The 18,215-nt window shown below is 45.5% G+C and overlaps 1 protein-coding gene across 3 annotated transcripts in view; it reads right to left on the bottom strand.

Moving 5' to 3' along the window:
- Positions 1 to 312: 312 nt before the first annotated feature.
- DOCK4 (dedicator of cytokinesis 4) overlaps positions 313 to 18,215 on the bottom strand; it is a 364,936-nt gene continuing 347,033 nt past the window's right edge. For 2 of the 3 annotated variants that reach the window (XM_088797652.1, XM_088797651.1), the window contains 11 exons: positions 17,750 to 17,926; positions 16,913 to 16,996; positions 13,967 to 14,086; positions 13,518 to 13,639; positions 13,072 to 13,192; positions 11,886 to 11,967; positions 11,648 to 11,757; positions 9,929 to 10,001; positions 8,094 to 8,207; positions 5,504 to 5,565; positions 313 to 2,913 (listed from right to left, as the gene is read on the bottom strand). In XM_088797652.1, the coding sequence (XP_088653778.1) occupies positions 2,482 to 2,913; positions 5,504 to 5,565; positions 8,094 to 8,207; positions 9,929 to 10,001; positions 11,648 to 11,757; positions 11,886 to 11,967; positions 13,072 to 13,192; positions 13,518 to 13,639; positions 13,967 to 14,086; positions 16,913 to 16,996; positions 17,750 to 17,926 (1,497 nt within the window). In that variant the 3' untranslated portion in view covers positions 313 to 2,481. The remainder of the gene's footprint in view (positions 2,914 to 5,503; positions 5,566 to 8,093; positions 8,208 to 9,928; positions 10,002 to 11,647; positions 11,758 to 11,885; positions 11,968 to 13,071; positions 13,193 to 13,517; positions 13,640 to 13,966; positions 14,087 to 16,912; positions 16,997 to 17,749; positions 17,927 to 18,215) is intronic. The other variant, XM_088797653.1, reaches the window with a different exon arrangement.

Here is an 18,215-nt window from a genome sequence, read left to right as displayed (position 1 = left end):
AGTTATTTGTTATGTGTCAAGTTTTCTAATACAAACAACCTTTGATGGTTTGACTCGTTAAATTGGTTCTGGTTGGATCAATCAATGGTCAGCCACACAGGTAAATGTTACCTTTTCTACTGACAGTAACCCACAGTTACCTTTTCAACCTTTGTTCTTCTGGCACAAACAAGCTTCGTAGGAAGATGAAGTGCATCCACCAAGGCATAGCGACAAAGAAGTCTGAAAATTTTACTATGATACAACCAAGAAATTTACACAGCCTCTGTTCCAGGTAAAGAGATACTGATGACAGGAATAAAGACAGGAATCTCAAGATTAATCAGGTAATTTTATTTAATATTTACCATTCAGCAGCAACCAACATGAACATTTGAGCTAACAGAATCTCTTGAAATGTTCTGCTATATAGCTGCTTCAGAAATACACACACTTGATCAACTGTTCATTGCAAAATTTTTTTAAAAAAATGGCTTCAAGAGCAAATAACACTGATTTACACTGTGCCCAAGCACTAGTGAACAAATCTATTAAATTACAGAGGAAAAGGAAATCCAAGAAGCTTTGTTATCTTATGCATGTCATCTTATTTAAATGGAAGGCTGTACTTCTTTAAAGCAACAGAAATATGGAGCTTCCTATATATATCTACATGTGTTTTTCAAGGATGTGATTACAAACACAAAGTGTTATCATCAAAAGCAAAAGCTAGGTCAAGAAATTTCCAGCTGCAAAACTTGCAAGATACAAAGCTAAAATGTATATGTTCCTTTTCTCAATTATGAATACCTTCACTAAACATAAATATTTTAACATATATTAATTTTTCTGACATTCAAAATTGTAAAGTCAATATGGCAGAATTATTGTTAAAAGCACATATGTACAAATATTCTTTTTCCATACATAAAGTATTTGGCATAATTATAACAATCATACTGCATCCACAACCGTTTGCTTTTATTTTTACTGTTTTTTTTACACATAATGGTATCTCTTATTAAAATTAACCAGTTATGTACAAAAATACTTGAACATTTATTATAGAAAACCTCTATAACCAGCCTCAACAGCATATACCTGCTGAATGGTTTCATTAAGAGAATATAAAAAAGTGGTCACTGCCTTCCAGGTAAGCTATCGACAAAAACAAACACAGTTAAACTAAAATGAGCTTCCCAACAAAAGAGGGAAAATATTTAACAGCATGATTTAAAATACAGTTCATATCTATTGTCAATTGAGTGTTATAAACAGTCAGTACAAGAAAAAACAGATACAAAATACATTACTACATCCAAGGTGCTTTTCCCACATCTTACAGCTGTGGCATTTGCATCCCTACGTACAGCTAAGATGCTGTGATGCAATATACACAGGGACATCCTCTTTCAACGAAGGCCAGTAGGAGCCTCAGAGAAGACCAGCTCCGGGGGAAAGAATGGGGAGGACTGAGGAAGCTTTTATTTCGTGCAGGATTGAAAGTTAATGCCCTTGCCTTCTCAAAGTCCTTTTGCCATTTAATCATGGTAATATATTTTCTCTCAGGCCTTTTTTTTCCTTCTTCATTGATGCTATTGATTTACTACTGTCCTGCATCGATTCCTGAATTCTTGCTAATGGGACACATTAATTTGTGCCTCTTTAATACATGAACATCTGTTCTTCAATGACAAATCTGGTACAGGAAAGTATTAAGTAAGGGAACACAAGATTCAAGCAATCACTTCTCCTAGGGGCCTTTTACTTCATCTACCCGATTTTGCTTAATCTTGACTCTGAAAGTAAATTGCACCTTGAAAAGAAATACAGTAGATACCATGGCATCGGGGTACTAAAGGATTTACCAGTCAATTCACAAAGTCGAATTTTGAGAAGGTAGACAGCTGTCATACGTGAAAAGCAACCTTAAAAAAGAATTTTAAGAATAAAACTCCCAGTGCAAACCCTTGCTGCCCCTAAAGTATACTGTCTAACTAGCCTGCTCTAACTTTTAATTCTGATGAGTGCATCGGTCAGTCTACTCATGGAAGAGCCAGAAATCTCACCTTATTTCCAAAAGGCTTCTAAAGAACCGTTGTGTGAGGATGTGCACCGACCTAATAAGCTTTCTCAGGGTATCAAGTATTCAGTAAAAAGTGTACATTACCACACATCGTATTGTTCGACAATACTGTATTGGTTTTTAACATTAAACTATGTAAAAAAAGAGAACATAAAAAGATACAAAAGAAGTCTTTATCCCTATTTACCACTTTCAAATGAGAAACGCTGTAATGAAATTCAGCCATACTTCATGTAACATCTGGCATGTTAGGTCAGTAACTTTTAATATTGTGCAACATTATATTAATAAGCAAGTTTTAATTCCATTCATTTAAAGACAAATCTAAGTTATTAAAGTGCCTACACTAAATGCCTTCTCATCATACTTCTCTTGTAAACGGCAAAGAATTCATCGCGGGTCAGTATAAAAGTGACTTATAACTGAGAGACCTTCCGAGGCAGGGGCCGGGGCCGCGGGCCGGGGTCAGTCCTCCTGGTTCCGTTCTCCAGGTGGCTCGATCGCACCGCCAGAGGCTTGGGGGGCAGGGCGGGCGGCTCGGCAGCGACGGGGATGGACAGGCTGTGAGGTAGGGGGACAGGGCGCCGCAGAGTCCGCTCGTAGACGCTGTAGGGCGGCGGCGTCTTGCTCTCCTTCCGCACAGGTTCCTCCGGCCCACTGTACCCCGGTCCCGAGCCCGGTGCCACCTGTTCATTCACCTGATTTTCAAAGCCCGAGGTCTCGGACATGCTACATCGGCTGAGAGAAGAAATCCCACTGCTGCAGCTGCCCGACAGGACGGGGGAGTTGGAGACCAGGCCAGGTGAGTGGTACTCCACCGGAGACGGGGTGAACGACTGCACAGAGCCCTGCTCGAATGAAAAGGGAGAGGGGGGGAAAGGAGAGGGGACACACAGCAGAGTCAGCACCATTACGGGCTCACCTGTGCACCCCACCAAATCCACACGTGGATGCTCGAACCCGCAGGACCTCTTACGGTCACTGCGTCTGGAGACAGGGTCTTCAGAGAGGTGGTTACGTTAAAAAGAGTAAAGTGAGGCCCCGGGTGGGCCCCAATCCGGTCTGATTGGTGCCTTGATGAAAAGAGGAAATTTGGACAAAGACACCGGAGGCGCAAGCACACAGAGACCAAGCTGAGACGGGGGAGGGGGGGTGGGGGGTGGGGAGGAGGGGGGGGGGGTACATGGTGGCCATCTGCAAACCCGGCCTGGCAACACCTTGATCTTGGACGCGTAAATTTCTGTTGTTTAAGCCAGGTTGCTGGCATTTCATAAAGATCTGGCTCACTTTCTCTTAATCGTCTAAAGCCGAGTTGGGACTGTTCCCTGTGTGTGTGTGGGGGGGGGGGGTTCGTAAATCCATCACGTGACCAGGCCCCACCACACCGCAGTGTGGCCGTCCAGCCCCGACGACCCTGAATTTGCCACCTCCGTAAGTGGGGCCTTAAGCTCACTGAAGAGGGTCCCGCCGGGACATGCGGCGTCTATGTTCCGCACTCACGTACTTTCAGGGCATGTATCAGCTCAAGGTCTTTCAGCAAAGAAACCCAGGTGACTTTGTTCAGCCCAGTGTTTTCTAAATGGATTTGACCGCAGACTCTTTTGCGTTGTTGTTGTTCGTCGCATAATGGCCTACAAATCTAATGTTCTAGGGAACATACTTTGAAAAATGTTACCCTAGACCAACTTTACGTCGGTCTCTCTTTTTAAACAAAATAATGCTGGTAGACACAGATCTTTTCATTTAGCAGGAGCCTAAAATAAAGCATGGCCAATGAAGAGATCGAATTCACTGTTGTTGTTTTTTGCCAAAAATTAGACCCCTAAGCTCAAAATAGGACAGGTAAGCTCAGTCTTCTCCACAGGCTTCACTCCATCATTTAATTGATGGAAAAAACTCTCCGTTATGGCCGCGAACTGCCTGCTAATCACAGCGAAGCTAGTGCCTCGGTAGCACAGTGCCCCCTGCTGCCACCCAGGAGTCACTACATGAACGTGCTTCCAGCCCCAGGTACAGACGTGGCTACAGTGAGAACACGCCAGTCTACAGAGAGGTGGTATACACCTTGCTAATAGGACTGTCCGGGAGGTACGGAAACATTTTCACCCCCTTCACTTCTTTTTTTTGAACCGATCTCTAAGACTTCTTATCGTCTTATTGCTACTCTGCAAATTTAAGTTGAAAAATGCAGACGTTAATTCCATAGTAACATGTGGGAGCTCTTGGAAGTACCGGTAAGTGGACAGATGTGGAAACACCACGTCGCTTTCCTTCCCGTCCCGTCAAGATGACAGTCTGTGGCTCTAGAAGGAATGCTTCCCACGTACTTTATGATTAACAGCTGCATGGCAGAGGGACAGCGAGACTGGCAAATGTTTTGCTCTCACCAGCAGGTTTCTACACCAGAAATGTTGGCAGTGCAAACGAAATCACACTTCTTTGCAATTTTCTCCAATTTTTTTGTTTTTGTTTTTCAGAATCTCAATTTCTATGAGTAGTTGCAGAATCAGACCACAAAGGCACAGGGTGGAACCTGACCGGCCCCTGTGGTTTTGCACAAGCTAATTTCTCTTCTCCTTTCACGTGAGCTAGAAATATCAACAAAAGGGACATAGAGTGTGCAGACCCTACGTCACGCAGGTACAAAACTGTTCTTTCAACACTCACTTCAACCTCATATTTACCTCCAGTACAGCAGCATCGATCTCCACTGACAATCTCTGTGCACTCACAATCAACGTCTGTCCATACTGACAGTCCTTGCAGCCAGTGTGATTCCGTTTAGAGACTAAATATTATCCTTTATCTTCATGAGGGATTCTGGACGGTTCGAGATGTTAAAGAGCCTGTGTCTACATACCAATTCAAGTGTCTGACCTTTTAAGATCTCCAGTTTCTTGGAAATGCTAAAATTCACGTTACTGCCTAAGTTTTTCATGACCAAGTATGTATCCTCATGTAAACAAAAGCCTCAGTAGAAAACAGTAAAAGAGAAAACGCTGGGTTTGGCTTTGTGAAAATGGATACGGCTGATGATAAAGGCACAGAAGACCCTGATGGTTAATGTTGTGATGTTAAAGTGTTTTCGTTTGTTTTTCACGTCCATTAAACCAGAAGACCAGGCTGGAAATGTCCTAGGAGACACACTGGGACCATATTTCTTTCCTAAGTCAGGCACACACTCAGTCAATCTGTGCATTCTCATCACCACCACGGGCAGGACGAGGCTGATAACCTGGAAACTGCGGGCAGCCGGCACGGAGCAGGCCCAGCCCACGCACTTTCCTTCCCCGGCCTCCTCCGCGCGTGCTCACTACACTCTGTGCCTGCTCTGTGCATGTGACAGCACCTCACTGATGCACTGAGGAGGAGTCTTAAGGGGAAAAGGAACACGGGGAACAATGTGGGGCCAGCCCCAGCCTACATCAGAGCCCGTACCTTCAGTGGAGACCGCCCGGCAGGCGAGGGGGACACTGACGTCGTGTGTCTCGCTGGCGAAGCTGTGAAGACAGAGAGCATTTCAATGCAGAAAAACCAGATGGCTGACCACCTGTAAATGCCCTCTGTGTGTACCGACCCATAGAGACAATCCAGGGCACGAGGACCTCCTAGGCCAGGGCGGCGGGGAAGAAATTAAATGATGCCTGCCCAGAGGGTGGCAGCATCCCGACATGGGATAGTTAGTGAAGTCATTAGTGCGCGCACGATGCTTTAGCGGAAGTGACAGCTCCCTAAATGGGTCCGACGTCCCCTCCATGTCCCCAAAGTCCAGATGCTTCTGAGCTGCTTTATCTATTTCAAAAGGGGCTTCTAGGCCTGAGGGCCAGGGAGCAGTGTTTGGAAAACAGCTGCTGACTCTGGCCTGAACAGCAGTGGGAAGACCCAGGTCACGCAGGCAGCTTAGAATAAGCCCACAGGAATGTGCTCCAGCCTCCATTTTGTGTCCCCAACACTCTGGAAACTGACAGAAACCCTGGGCCGTGTCCATACCAGAGGTGGGGTTTCCCATCTCTCCCCCTAATGCCAATACGCAGGTCTTCCCTTTGTCTGCAGGCGGGGGTTCTCTACAGATTTCCTCACCTGACAAAAAAGTGCTATTTCTTGGTTCTCCCCTAGATTTTTAGGCGCTATGCCTGGGACACAGCATGTGCAATGGCACTGCCCTGTGTGAGTCTGCGGTGGGTCAGACCCAGCGCTCTGAAGCTTAACCACGCACACCAGCTGTCTGCCTTGACACCGCCGGCACCGTGAGTGTAAGCCAGGTTTCCCAATTCCACCTACACAGGTTTCAATGAGTTCAGGGTTTATTGCTCTGTAATGAGCTGCCATTCTCCCAGCTGTCACAGTGAGGTTTACAACTCATAAGAAAACTACTGAAAGGCTGAAGGGAAGAAAGACAGACAGTTACAGATCGCCCCCAACAATGAGCACAGATGATGATGACGTAGGACAGACCATGACAGTAGTCAGTGCAGGAGGGACAGCTGCCCTGCGAAGTTAACGTGGGAGGGGCAAGGTCACCTGTGGGACTGGGGAAAGGGGTGGGTTAGCGCAGTGGGGCCGTGCAGTCTCCACGTTGTGTGCCAGGGCATGGCGTGGGCACATGCGTGTTCAATCACCAGTGTCCACTCTCCTCTCCCGTCAATCATGTGTGTCAATTAGGATGTAGAGAACCAGAGCTGACTGGGAAAGGTGTTGCTGCCACCACATGGCAGAAGTCAAGGTTTCCGTAGCTTGGGACCCTCCTCCCCTAGGCTCAGCACCTGCTGACACCACCACTGTGGACCCCACAGCTGCCCTTGCACTCACTGCCTATCCCCACACGTTTCTCTGGAAAAGCATCCTCCCGCAGAGGCCTCACCCCATTCCATCAGTACCCTCGTCTGTAGGTTGGAATGGGCCTAGAAACCTAACTACATCAACATGACAGTTCTTAGGAAATGGTTTTTCCAGTTCCTAACTCTAGGGACACCACCAGCCTTACACTGGGGATGACCAGAAGGTACATACGTCGTGAGCAAAACCCAAATGACCTGGTCGATGAGTCGCAACCTTCCCTGGTCACCGTGGTATGCTAATGCAGACTATCAATCAGCCCAGTTGCCTCATGCCTTTCAAACCCCCTTGGTGACTTTCAGCTTTGACAAGCAGAGAACAAACTAGGTAGCACATCGTTCATTTTAAAAAGAGAGAAAGTCATTTTTCTTTTCATGGTAAAAAAAGAAACTAGAAAAGATAAAGTGCTAAAATACAACAGATGAAACATGATCAGCCCAGAAAAATCCATGAAGGAAATAGTAGCATCTTTTCTCTTACCATTAGGCCAGCTGTGCTTGTAAAGCTTCAAAACTACTCCAGACATACAGGTGTTGGAAGACTCCCCATTACCAGCAGAGGCAGGCAGTAGAGTAGGGGAGTCCCCCTTTAACGAGTGTACCCTGTGTAGGTCACCCAGCAGGAAAGGGAGACTGCTATTGCCATAAACTCACAAAGGCAATTTCTTAAGAATAATTTTCAGTTCTCAACATCTAAGTCAACCCTTCGAGACATACGACTGGAAGACAGTCCTCCCTGAGCCACCAATAGCTATGGGTACAAGGTTAGCTGTTCCCACAAGCCTGTCGAAGTTACAATTAGTCAGTTCCTATTTAGGGACATCTGCTCTAAAGATGGAAGAAAGCGGCTGAGTTAGCGGAGGTTGACGAGAGTAAGGTGCTTCAAGCGAAGGATGGAGAGAATGCTAGTGGCTTAGCAAGGTGAGGGCGGTAACCCCCCCCCCCAAAGGTGAGAGGATGGTGCCCAGGAGAGCCCCGCACCCACTCTGCCTGTGGAGCTCATTAGCAATGGAGCACCGTGTGACTTAGCAGGACAGGTTCAGCAGAGAGAGAGCACTGTAAAAGAGTTATGCAGCCGCTCAGGTGTTTACCTCAGACACCAAATGCCTACCTTTCTCTGAGGAATTCACAAGTTGGAGCAGTCAGGAAAAGTTATTTTATAAAAGTGAGTTTCAAATGCTTCAAATACCCACCAGTTTGTGTGGGTCTTGGAGGGATAGGGGGAGAGATAAGTTTCCCACTATCCGACATGTTCTTGGCTTCTTTCCCACTGTCCAGGCTCCAGCTGCTAGGGGTGGGGTTCACAGCTGGAAGGGAATAACACAGCTAAAAACACACGGTCCTCTTTGCCCTCTGGATGATTGAGATGTCAGAAGAAAGTCAGAATTATCCAGAATGAAAAAATCAACTGGATTAAAAAAAAAAACAAAAAAAACAGGAAACAACCCAGGAAAGCACCTAAATACTAAACCTTTATTTAATTGCCTACCTCACAGTTACAGCTGACATTTAATTGGGAGATACCATGTCTTTGTTTCTCTGAGGCAGTCAAACAGAACTACAAATCTCTACACTGAGAGGGTAGAAACTTGTTGAGAATTGCAAATGTGTTTAGACGCTGGATGACAGATGGAAGATGTAGTCAGTCAACTAGACTATTTTAAAACTTGGTTTTCAGTGGACATTTCTGAACAAGTGGCCCTCAAAATGGAGAAAGGCAATCATATGCTAATATTTCAACTGTTTGGCAGAATCTGGGGAAGGAAGAGCCACACCATCCTGTGGCCCATTCTTTGGGAAAAGCACCCTTGTTCCTGGAACAATGCATTATGCTGAAGTATGTCCAAAAAAAAAAAAAAAAATTAAAAAAAAATTTAGAATGCTGACAGTATCATTCCTTTTTTTGTAATTTGCCTGTTGTATGCTTCAGTAAGATGCAGAAATATGGAACAACTGTGTGAGGAACACGAGCAAGACACACAGGTGATAAATAGCTGCTATGCAGTGAGGTTTGCAAAGCAGGTCTTAGAACTTTCCGGAGCTTGCTCCCTGTACACACACTGCCATCTGATGGACACGTCTAGGATTACAACATTTTACTATTTAAATGACCGCGCTCAGTTAATGGGATGAAATTACCAGTCTTAAAATACTTTTTCTCTGTTCCTTTTAAATTTGCTGTGTGGTTTTCTTTCGTAGAAGGGATGAGAAAAATATTGTATTCCTAAATCTCCAGAGAGAAAACTAGAGGACTGGTAACATGAAAGCAAAATTTGTGTTTTAAAAGAATTTTGGCTATGGCCTCACTAATGTTGACCTCTGGAGAAAAATTTTCAAGTTGACGTATCGGTGTATTCAAATGACAATACAGTCTCGTTCTTATTGAGGACAATTAAAGTGCACTTTACGGGGACATTTCATTAGTGATTCCTGACTCATGGGCTTGTGGGACCGCTGGGATTTTTGAGACCAGTGGGTGGCTTGCTGCAAGCCCCGTCCCCAGCGGAGGGAGTCTCGTGTAATCTGCTGTGCTGCGCGACTGAGGTCAATTGCCTATTAAGTGCACTGCATGAGTTTGTTTCTCTTTTTTTTGTGTCACCTTGAGGCAGGGCACAGTCCATGACACACTGGGTTGCAATTCTTAAACAGTGCCTGAGTCACCACAAACAACAGATGAGCTGGCAGAATGAGCTTTGTAAGGGACACCAAGGGTGGGGCCAGGGACTCATCTGGGAAGGTGCTATTTTCATTGTCCTGAGTGAGAGGCTCGGGAATGGCCTCAGTGCCTCACCTGATGACACCCAAAGACATTTCACAGAGGAATTTCGACCGTGCTCAGGTACAAGAAAGTTTTTAAAGAATGCGTCATGAATGGCTGTCTTTCTCCCCTCCCCTGAAGAACAAACTGGTCACGATCCTTAAAGATCTGGAGCCTTCCACACACACACACACACGGAAGACCGGAGGCAATGAGGACAAAACAGACCTGAAACGTTCCAGGACGGAGGACAGAGCTGGCTTCACGTACCTTTCTCAGGCGCAGAAAGATTTGGGTCACTGCGTGGCAGGGCTCCGTCTCCAATGTGATTGAGCAGCAGCCTCTGTAAGGGTGCAAGAGTCTATTTGTATGATGTAAGATGCTGACAGGTGAGACGCAGAAAGTGAGACGATTATCTCATTACTGACACTTGGTTCAGAATAATATGCAGATGGTGTATGATGAGCCCAGGAGCAAAGAATTAAACCATATTTAAGGGGGAAAAAAAAACACGGGAGAAGAGACGTAGGTGTTGAGAAACAGGATACACTGTTTAAATAGCTTATCTTAGATTTTAAAGAAAAATGGTAAATAAGTTTTCATAATAAAAGGTAGGGAAAAAATAGTAGCAGTTAAGCTGTGGTGCTCTTGCTAAACACAAATGGTAGGCTGGCAGGAGGGAACACAAAGAAGAATTACAGGAGAAACATTAGCCCAAAAAATCTCCAGTTAATGGACTTCACATTTGAAATCCCAGATTAGGTAAAACATATGAAATGGTCAATAGTCGACAATTTTTAAGCTCCCAAAATGCCAATCTCACATGGTTCTACCTAATATATTAAAAGAAAGAGCTGAGTCCTTAAAAGCAGACACACCATAGCAATGTTTGTTATCAAAGTCTTGACAATGTACAAGGACACATTGCTTCAAGTTTTACCAAACGCGGACACTCGGGAGGCTAATCAAAGAAGGCTTCCAGAAGCCCCATGCTGGCAACATGCTCTCCTAGTGCAGACTGAAGCAACTGTCACAGTCCCTTGTGACATCAAGTGACAAAGGGAAATAGAACAGGTTAGCACTCAGAGAGGGCCTCTGCCAGGCATCAGCACTGCGCAGGCGATGTACCCTGGGGCTTCGGGGGTGATCACACGATCAGCAAAGATAAACCAGTCCAGCCCAACCCCATGCACTCTCATCCACTTCCAGCTGTAGCTACAGACCGCTGTCAGCACGGCTAGAAAAACAGCAATTAGCTGGAGTATCAAGAACCATTGTTCTCTGCTCCTAAACTAGTCCCCAACAGTTGGTAAAACTAAGGGCTACCCACACGTCTCCAACTCTGAAACCACCCTTTCAGCCCTTGAAGTGCCCAGAGGGCCAAGCCCTGGCCCTGCCCTCACTCAGACAAAGCGGGAGCACTTCAGAGCCCAGTCCAGGGGGTGGGGGGTGACAGCCCGTCCCTGACTCCTGAGGCTTGCAGGCGAAGCCCAAGACTCAGCTCCTCCTCCCCTGATGCCTTAAAGAAGAATGGCAGAGTCAAACAGAAACAGAAAGAAAGGAACTGCAGCTCTCCGGAGCCAGGTGGGAGCCAGAGAGACTGCTAGGCAGACAATGCTTCTCCTTGAGGGCCTTTTGCTAATGTAAGAAGTTTCTCCAAATTTCTGCCCCCCGCCCCATGTACCCCAACTCCTTCGCCCAGTTACCCATTGTAATGTTTAAGTAGCACAGTGAAATACAGAGTCAGGCAAAGGAGGGTAAAATCGTCTCCCACTTCTGTCTCAGCTGGACTGCTCAGGCAACACCCCACGTACCCGCATCAGAAACAGGGTTCAAAAAGAAATCCCTAATCACAGGCAGAGAACACAGGTTCCCTTTCCACTCAACACAGCCCATCTGGCCGCCTCTGGCAGCTATAGTGTGTAGCTATGGAAGCAATTCCAGACTTTCCCTTGTGTTTTTCTAGGATCTCCATCCCAAAAGAATTACCTGAGAAGGTTCCACAGGTGTCGGGTAGATGGCACTGCACGGTCTCTCTCTTGGGGACAAGCAACAGTTTTCTCTGGAATGTTTGTGTTTGTCGGACAACAGGGGAGAAGCTGGGAAGCGAAGGAAAGAAAAGGTCATGAGCTTGGTGGCAGGGCACCTTTAGGACAGCGAGGCCACAGCTCTGGGGGCCGGGAGGCTCTCTGGGCACCTTTATTCTGTGCCACCCCCTGGCACTGACCTCTTGCACTCGATGGAGCTGAACTTGTCACATTGGGCGAAGCGGAGTGAGTAGAGCTCAGGCTTGAGGTAGATGGACTCGGCTGGAAACACATGGGAGCGGTTATCACTCATTGTTCAGAGGCTTCACAACACTGGCGTATTTCAAACAAAATCACTGGCTTGTTTTTTTTTTTCAAATTAAGAAGGAAGGAAGGAGGGAGGGAGGGGGGAGGGAGGGAAGGAAGGAAGGAAGGAAGGAAGGAAGGAAGGAAGGAAGGAAGGAAGGAAGGAAGGAAAGAAGGAAAGAAGGAAAGAAGGAAGGGGAAAGGGAAGGGGAAGAAAAACGCCATTTAGAAATATAGAAAAATCTCACTAACTCGGACTGATTGGACGGCCTGTGTGAATGAATCAAGAACCTGACACTGACTCCTGCCAAAGGAACACAGCGTGCTAGCCTGGGCCGCCTCCTGTGACTCAGTGCCAGTTAGCAGGCTCCCGACTCAGGGACCAGCGGAAGGACTCACATCCTAGGGCACGTGGGTAGTGAGTGCGTCTAACAGGCCGAGCGGGTGTCTTCTCACTTCCTCCAAACACGTGTTCAAGGCATGTATGTGACAATCTGTAACAGGCCTCTTTGCAAAGATGGTGGTGAGAAAATGTCAGCTCAGTTTTACTAAATTATTAGAAATGCCAGGTTAGTGGTGTCTACATAGAATGTTTTGTCACAAGAGTGACACTGACTCTAAAATCCCTAAAAACTATTTTGTTTCTCTTGCAAAAAGCTTTTTATTGTGGAAATGTTCTGACATGTACACAAGTAGAGAGATCTTATAATGAGATCTTATAAAGAGACCTGAAGTATGGATTCTTAAGGAAAAAAAGGCCACCTAGCCATGCTAAGAGGTGGCCACCCAGTGGGGACATGCTCTCAGAGTCCAGGATGGAAGAACCTGATTGGACGGGGGTCTCAAAGCTCCCTGCACAGCCTGCCCGGGCTCTTCCCTCCATGGTTCGTGTCTTAGGGTGGATGGGACCGCTCTGAAACATCTGCGCAGTGCCACAGGCTAATCAGAGTCGAAAGGTTTGCCCTTGAGTCAAGTTCCTGCCCGTAGGGTCTGTCCACTAGCACAGCCCAGGGAACAGAAACGCCCATGACCGAGACAGAAAAGGCATAAACACGACCAGACAAAAAGCTAATCAAGTACCTGCATGTTAAAGACTTCATCAGAGCTTTCTGATTGCCCTGTAATATTGCTTACTTCGGCAGACGCTTGGGAGGACAATGAGGAAGAAGAATACCGGTTGACAGCTGGGTAACTTAACGGGCTGTGTCGGGGGAAAAAATGGCCGTTAGCTCAGTCTCGGAATTGCACTTTTATCACACGCTGGCTTGGTATTAAAACCAAAGGGGAAAAAAATCCATCCCATTTTGTTGTCTCCTGTTTGCTTCAATATCATCAAATGATTGAGTTTATTTATTTGTCACGCTGTCGCTGTGTTAGCAGTGGCAGACGTCCGCAGCTGCCTCGTGGGTTAATTATTTCATTAAGAAACAGTGGATTTGACAAACTGTGCCATAAAGAATGAGGGACTCATTCCAGATCACCTCGTGGGGATGCCAAATTGGAAGGTAATTAAGAATATGACTTACCTGCGTCTAGGAATTACCCGGGTACCATTTGGGCTCATAGAAGCAGGCGCTGAGTTTCTACACACGCGAGGACTTCCATTAGGAAAATGGACCGGACTGGCTTGTATACAAGCAGAGAACTCCTGAAGAGGCAATACAGAAAATACTTTACTATATTAGATATTTTAATACATTAGATATGCATTCTAAATGTCATGAAATCTTTTACATAGGGCCACTCAAGTAAGTTTCGGTATTACCAAGCTTTCTCTCACTTCCTCTTTCATTTTTATATAAGCTGAGCAGAGCCAAAGAAAACAATGCAATTTTAATATCTGAGGGCACCCTGGTAAAACAGTGCAGTTTGGTAGAAACGCCAAAAGATGTCACTACTGAATACTCCATCATCTCCAACAAACAGCAAGGGGCAGAGGTCAGAGGGCCCCGTAATGCTCCCTTTGTGCACGTACCTGTATCCCTAAGCTCGACTTCATCACAAAGAACTGGTCGACCAACTTTTTGTGAAGGGGTCTCATATCTTGAGGGACGAATTTCTCATGCACGGCCAAACCAAATTCCAAAATCTGTGCCTTGGTAATAATATGAGAATAAATCCACATGAGTGAGTCACGCCAGTCAGTGCCTGCTAGAGGTCAAGCACCGTGACCATGCATTACTGTGAAATCCGACAAGGTAGGGACAATCCTGAATTTAAAGGCGAGGACTCTCCGGATTGGCAGAGTCCTCCATGTGCTAAGACACCCATGGGGATGTGGACTGAGGTCTGTCTGACTCCAAAGGCGGGCATCTCCCACTACCCCACGTTTCCTTCCCATCGGTTTTAGATCTGTAATAACAACCCTTTCGAGCAGCTGCCTGCCCCTTGGGCCCCTCCCGCACCTCCCCAATGGGGCAGGCAGGGCTCCTGTTAATAGATCTGCTGCTTCTGCCCGAGGGATCTCTTTTTGGGAGGGTACCCCCTTTTCCATGTTACTCTTCTCTCTTCCATCAGGTTCTTCTGTGCCCATCCATCCCTCCCCCAGATTTTCTGTCAAGGAGGAAGTAAAAAATGAACAGGAATTCTAGAATACTTGCTATGCTTCTCGGTTTTTGTTCAAGAATATTATTCTTGTTCACGTATTATAATGCAGCAAGGAACTGCTCCTACTTTAAAACAAGGTTTCCTGTTGTGAGGACCCAACAAGAGATGACCATAAATATTCAAGTTTCATTTATTCAACTCTCAGTATTTCTTAATTCCTTTGATTTCAGTAGCAGCGGTCTTTTACATTTTAAAAAATGCCCCATGCTAAAGTGGTCAAAAGGACGAATTTCATAGGCCAGAAGGAAAGCTAATCACACGTTACCACAACCATCCTCTGTCTTTAGAGCTTGTGAAGATGCAATATTGAAAGCTCAGGTCACACAGGGCCGACCCTGGTGGGTTAGAGCAGCCAGCACCTTTCCTAAGGGCACAGAATGGTGGCAACTGTCACGCACCACCAACACATTTGCATAAAGTTAAAAATGCCTTGAAATAAACATCAAGGACAGCTCAAAGGGAATGGTCTGAGTGGAGTGCATGTCTCAGGCATGAAAAGGGGTGGGAAGGGATGGCGGATGCGAACCTAAGTGTAGGTAGGACCTAAGTGTAGCTAGTTAAACACTCGCTATTGGGCAACTTCCCTGTTGTCCAAATAATGCCGTAGATCGGGTTCTCCCGGAAGTAGACTCTGGCATGGAGATCAGGGTGTTTACTGGGGAGTACCCTTGGGATCCCTGCCTGTGGGAGCGAGGGGCAGAAGCAAGACTTGACAAAAAGAGTTGAGTTCCGAGGCAGTCCTGTCGGCCTCTGCCCAGAGACACCAGAGAGCTCAGGCCCTTTAATGGTCTGTGAGCGTTGTGCTGTGTTGGGTCCCAAGGGCCAGGCTTTATGTCTCCTCCTGGTCACTGGTTATGGCCACACAGGAAGGACCACCGGGGCAGTACATCTCCGTATCTGTGAGAGGGTTTATCTGAACCACCTCAGAGGTCCAAGCCGCTACAACTATGGTCCCACAAAGAGAATATGGCTCACCCAAGGTCACATGGAAGTCACTGGGACTGCTTGTCCTAGGACAGCGAGCTCACGTTTTGTAAGCCGTGGCTCTTTCCACAAGGACCCACAAACACAGTCAGGTTGATTGTGGAAGAAACAAAGGCTCCCTGATTTATTTGCCGTAAGAGGCTTCTGGGCCCCTTTAATTTTAATTCTGGGGAAAGAATTCAGTCAGGCTGCATACAGCCGGTGTGAGTGGGATGAGGAAAACCACTCACAAGACACTGTGCTCAACTTCAATATAGATTTTCAAAATCAATAAAGGCCAAAGTCATTCCATAACCCTAAGGATTGGATAACCTACACTGCTCACTGCTAGTATCTCCATCACCCCCAGCGCCACACTGAGAACTTACCTTACTCTCTATTTCCTTGTAGGTCAATTTCAAGTAACTCCGTTCTCTTTTCTAGACGCTCTTCCCGCTCGGGCCCTTGCCCATGGCCATGTCTCTCCTCCCCACCCCAGTATTGAGCTCTGTGGACTAAGCCCACAGAACGTAACACACGGACTAAAACCAGATGGAACCGCATCATTGTCTAACCAAAGCCGGCATTATTGGATTATTAATTTGATGCTATCAAGTGGGAAGAGACGCTTCTGTCATATTGTGTCACACATATTCCATTTTCTATGCGTCTAAAATATCTTTATTTCCTATTGAACTTGGTCTTCCAATGGTCATGCTGCCTATGTCAGAGGTTTTCAAACCATTTTCAGGCCAAGAGCTGTCAAAAGCAACAGATTACTCACTCCAGTTCTTTGAACTTGAGAGAACCAAATAAATAAAAATAAACTATGCTTCTTTGGAGTGGAAAATGATGAGGTTATATCTAGTTTTGCTCATATCATATCACCTACAGGCTTAGTCTGCAAAACATGAGACTGTTTTAAAGTCTCTTGCTTGTCCACTTCCTTATTATAACATTTACGTAAGGGTCTCATTTATTTATTCACTCATTCATTTATCTATCCACTTATTTTGAGTTGGACTGAACTTATTTGAGCCCAAAGTTTTGAGTGAAAAGTCAGCATCAAGCCTACAGCAAATCTTTAAGGAGAGAACAGTTAAAAAACATTCCAAGAGACTCCATGAGGTTTGTTACAGGGTCTCCTTATTGTTAAAATTTATTTTTGCATCAAAGTGGGAAGAAAAAGTAGGAATTAGCAAGTTAGGATCTATTACAGGTGAATTTGTAACCCCTAACTACCAGCTCCAGAGAAACCACCAATGCAGAAAACCACGTAGGTGGGTCTCTGGGTAAGCACGCACATAGCTACGCAGGGAAGAGAGAAGGTGATGGGCCTCTGTCGCCTTACCTGCTCAAGCATCAACTCTCTTAACCGTGCAATTTTCTCTCCATCTTCAGGGTGACTTAAGATATATTCCTTGACAAAGAATGCCTAGTAAGAGAAGGAATAATCAGTTGACTTCAGGAGAGTTATGAAGAAAGTGAAAGACACAGTTGTTTTTAAACACCTGGCATCTTTAAAGAATTGACACCATTGTAAACCACGTTTGGGAGGCAGATGGAGTGATTCCCAGTGTGGGTGTCTGGGAATAGAAGGAAAGGGTTATCCAAGGAAGATCAGAGATTACATAGTAAGTATCTCTGGTAAAACAAATAAATAGCAAGTCCAAATGCACGCTTGATGGCTTTACATACTTAAACAAATTGCCCTAAGATTCCGTATGACCAAGACGGCAGCCTCAGCTTCCAAGCGATCAGACCTTTCTGTTTAAAACTAAGAGTGCAGATAAAAAGTCCCCTTACATATCTTCCCAACAAGATCAGACTTTTCTACGCCCATGAACCACTTTGCTCAGGGAGATGATTTTAGGTAAACATTTAGTAAACAATTCTCATACCTTCACTACTTTCAGTCTTCAAGAACACACACACACACACACACACACACACACACACACACACACACACACACACACACTTTTTTATCCTCCAAATGTCACATACTGGGAAATGAAGTAAGTACGCATCACAACTGACTATACGTTTGCTCTAGTTAAGGAAGAGCTCTGTGTCAACTGCAGCCCTATGTTAGCGTGCGGATGTGTGTACATATTTTGATAGAAGGTTTCTGCAACCCTGAGAAATCCCACCTGAAAACTTTCAGACAACAGCACCTAATCCTCACCTCTTGATACCTGGCCACTCCGCCATTAACCGCAGCGTCGATGACTCCGTTCAGGCACATGGTCAGGGGATTGATATTCTGCATCTGTCTAGTCTGACACTGACTAATCAGAGTCTTCAGCTGCTGATTCTTATTTTCCAACACTTCAATTGCATTTTCCAGAGGACTCATTTCTACCTGAAAAGCAAATGAGCATAAATACATATTGGATTTCGTGACAAGTAGATTATCCCCGTTCTGAACGATCTGTGCCCTCCCATGGCTCCCAGTAATATCTCTCCCAGGGCCATCCAGTAAAATAGACAAGGTGTAGAAGACAAATCAGCTGCTCATTTGCCAGGCCTAGAAAGGGAAGCTGATTATATTCATTGGTTGAAATTATATATTAGCATTGCAACAATCATTTTTTTATTGAATTGCTATTATTGTTACTAATACTACTTCTACATCATATACAGGTTCAGGA

This window comes from Rhinolophus sinicus, chromosome 4 (genome assembly GCF_057876585.1).
Source record: "Rhinolophus sinicus isolate RSI-liver-muscle chromosome 4, RSI-T2T, whole genome shotgun sequence".
NCBI lineage: Eukaryota > Metazoa > Chordata > Mammalia > Chiroptera > Rhinolophidae > Rhinolophus > Rhinolophus sinicus.
The sequence above is the reverse complement of the archived record's forward strand: the minus strand, read 5'-3'. Positions and strand labels throughout refer to the sequence as shown.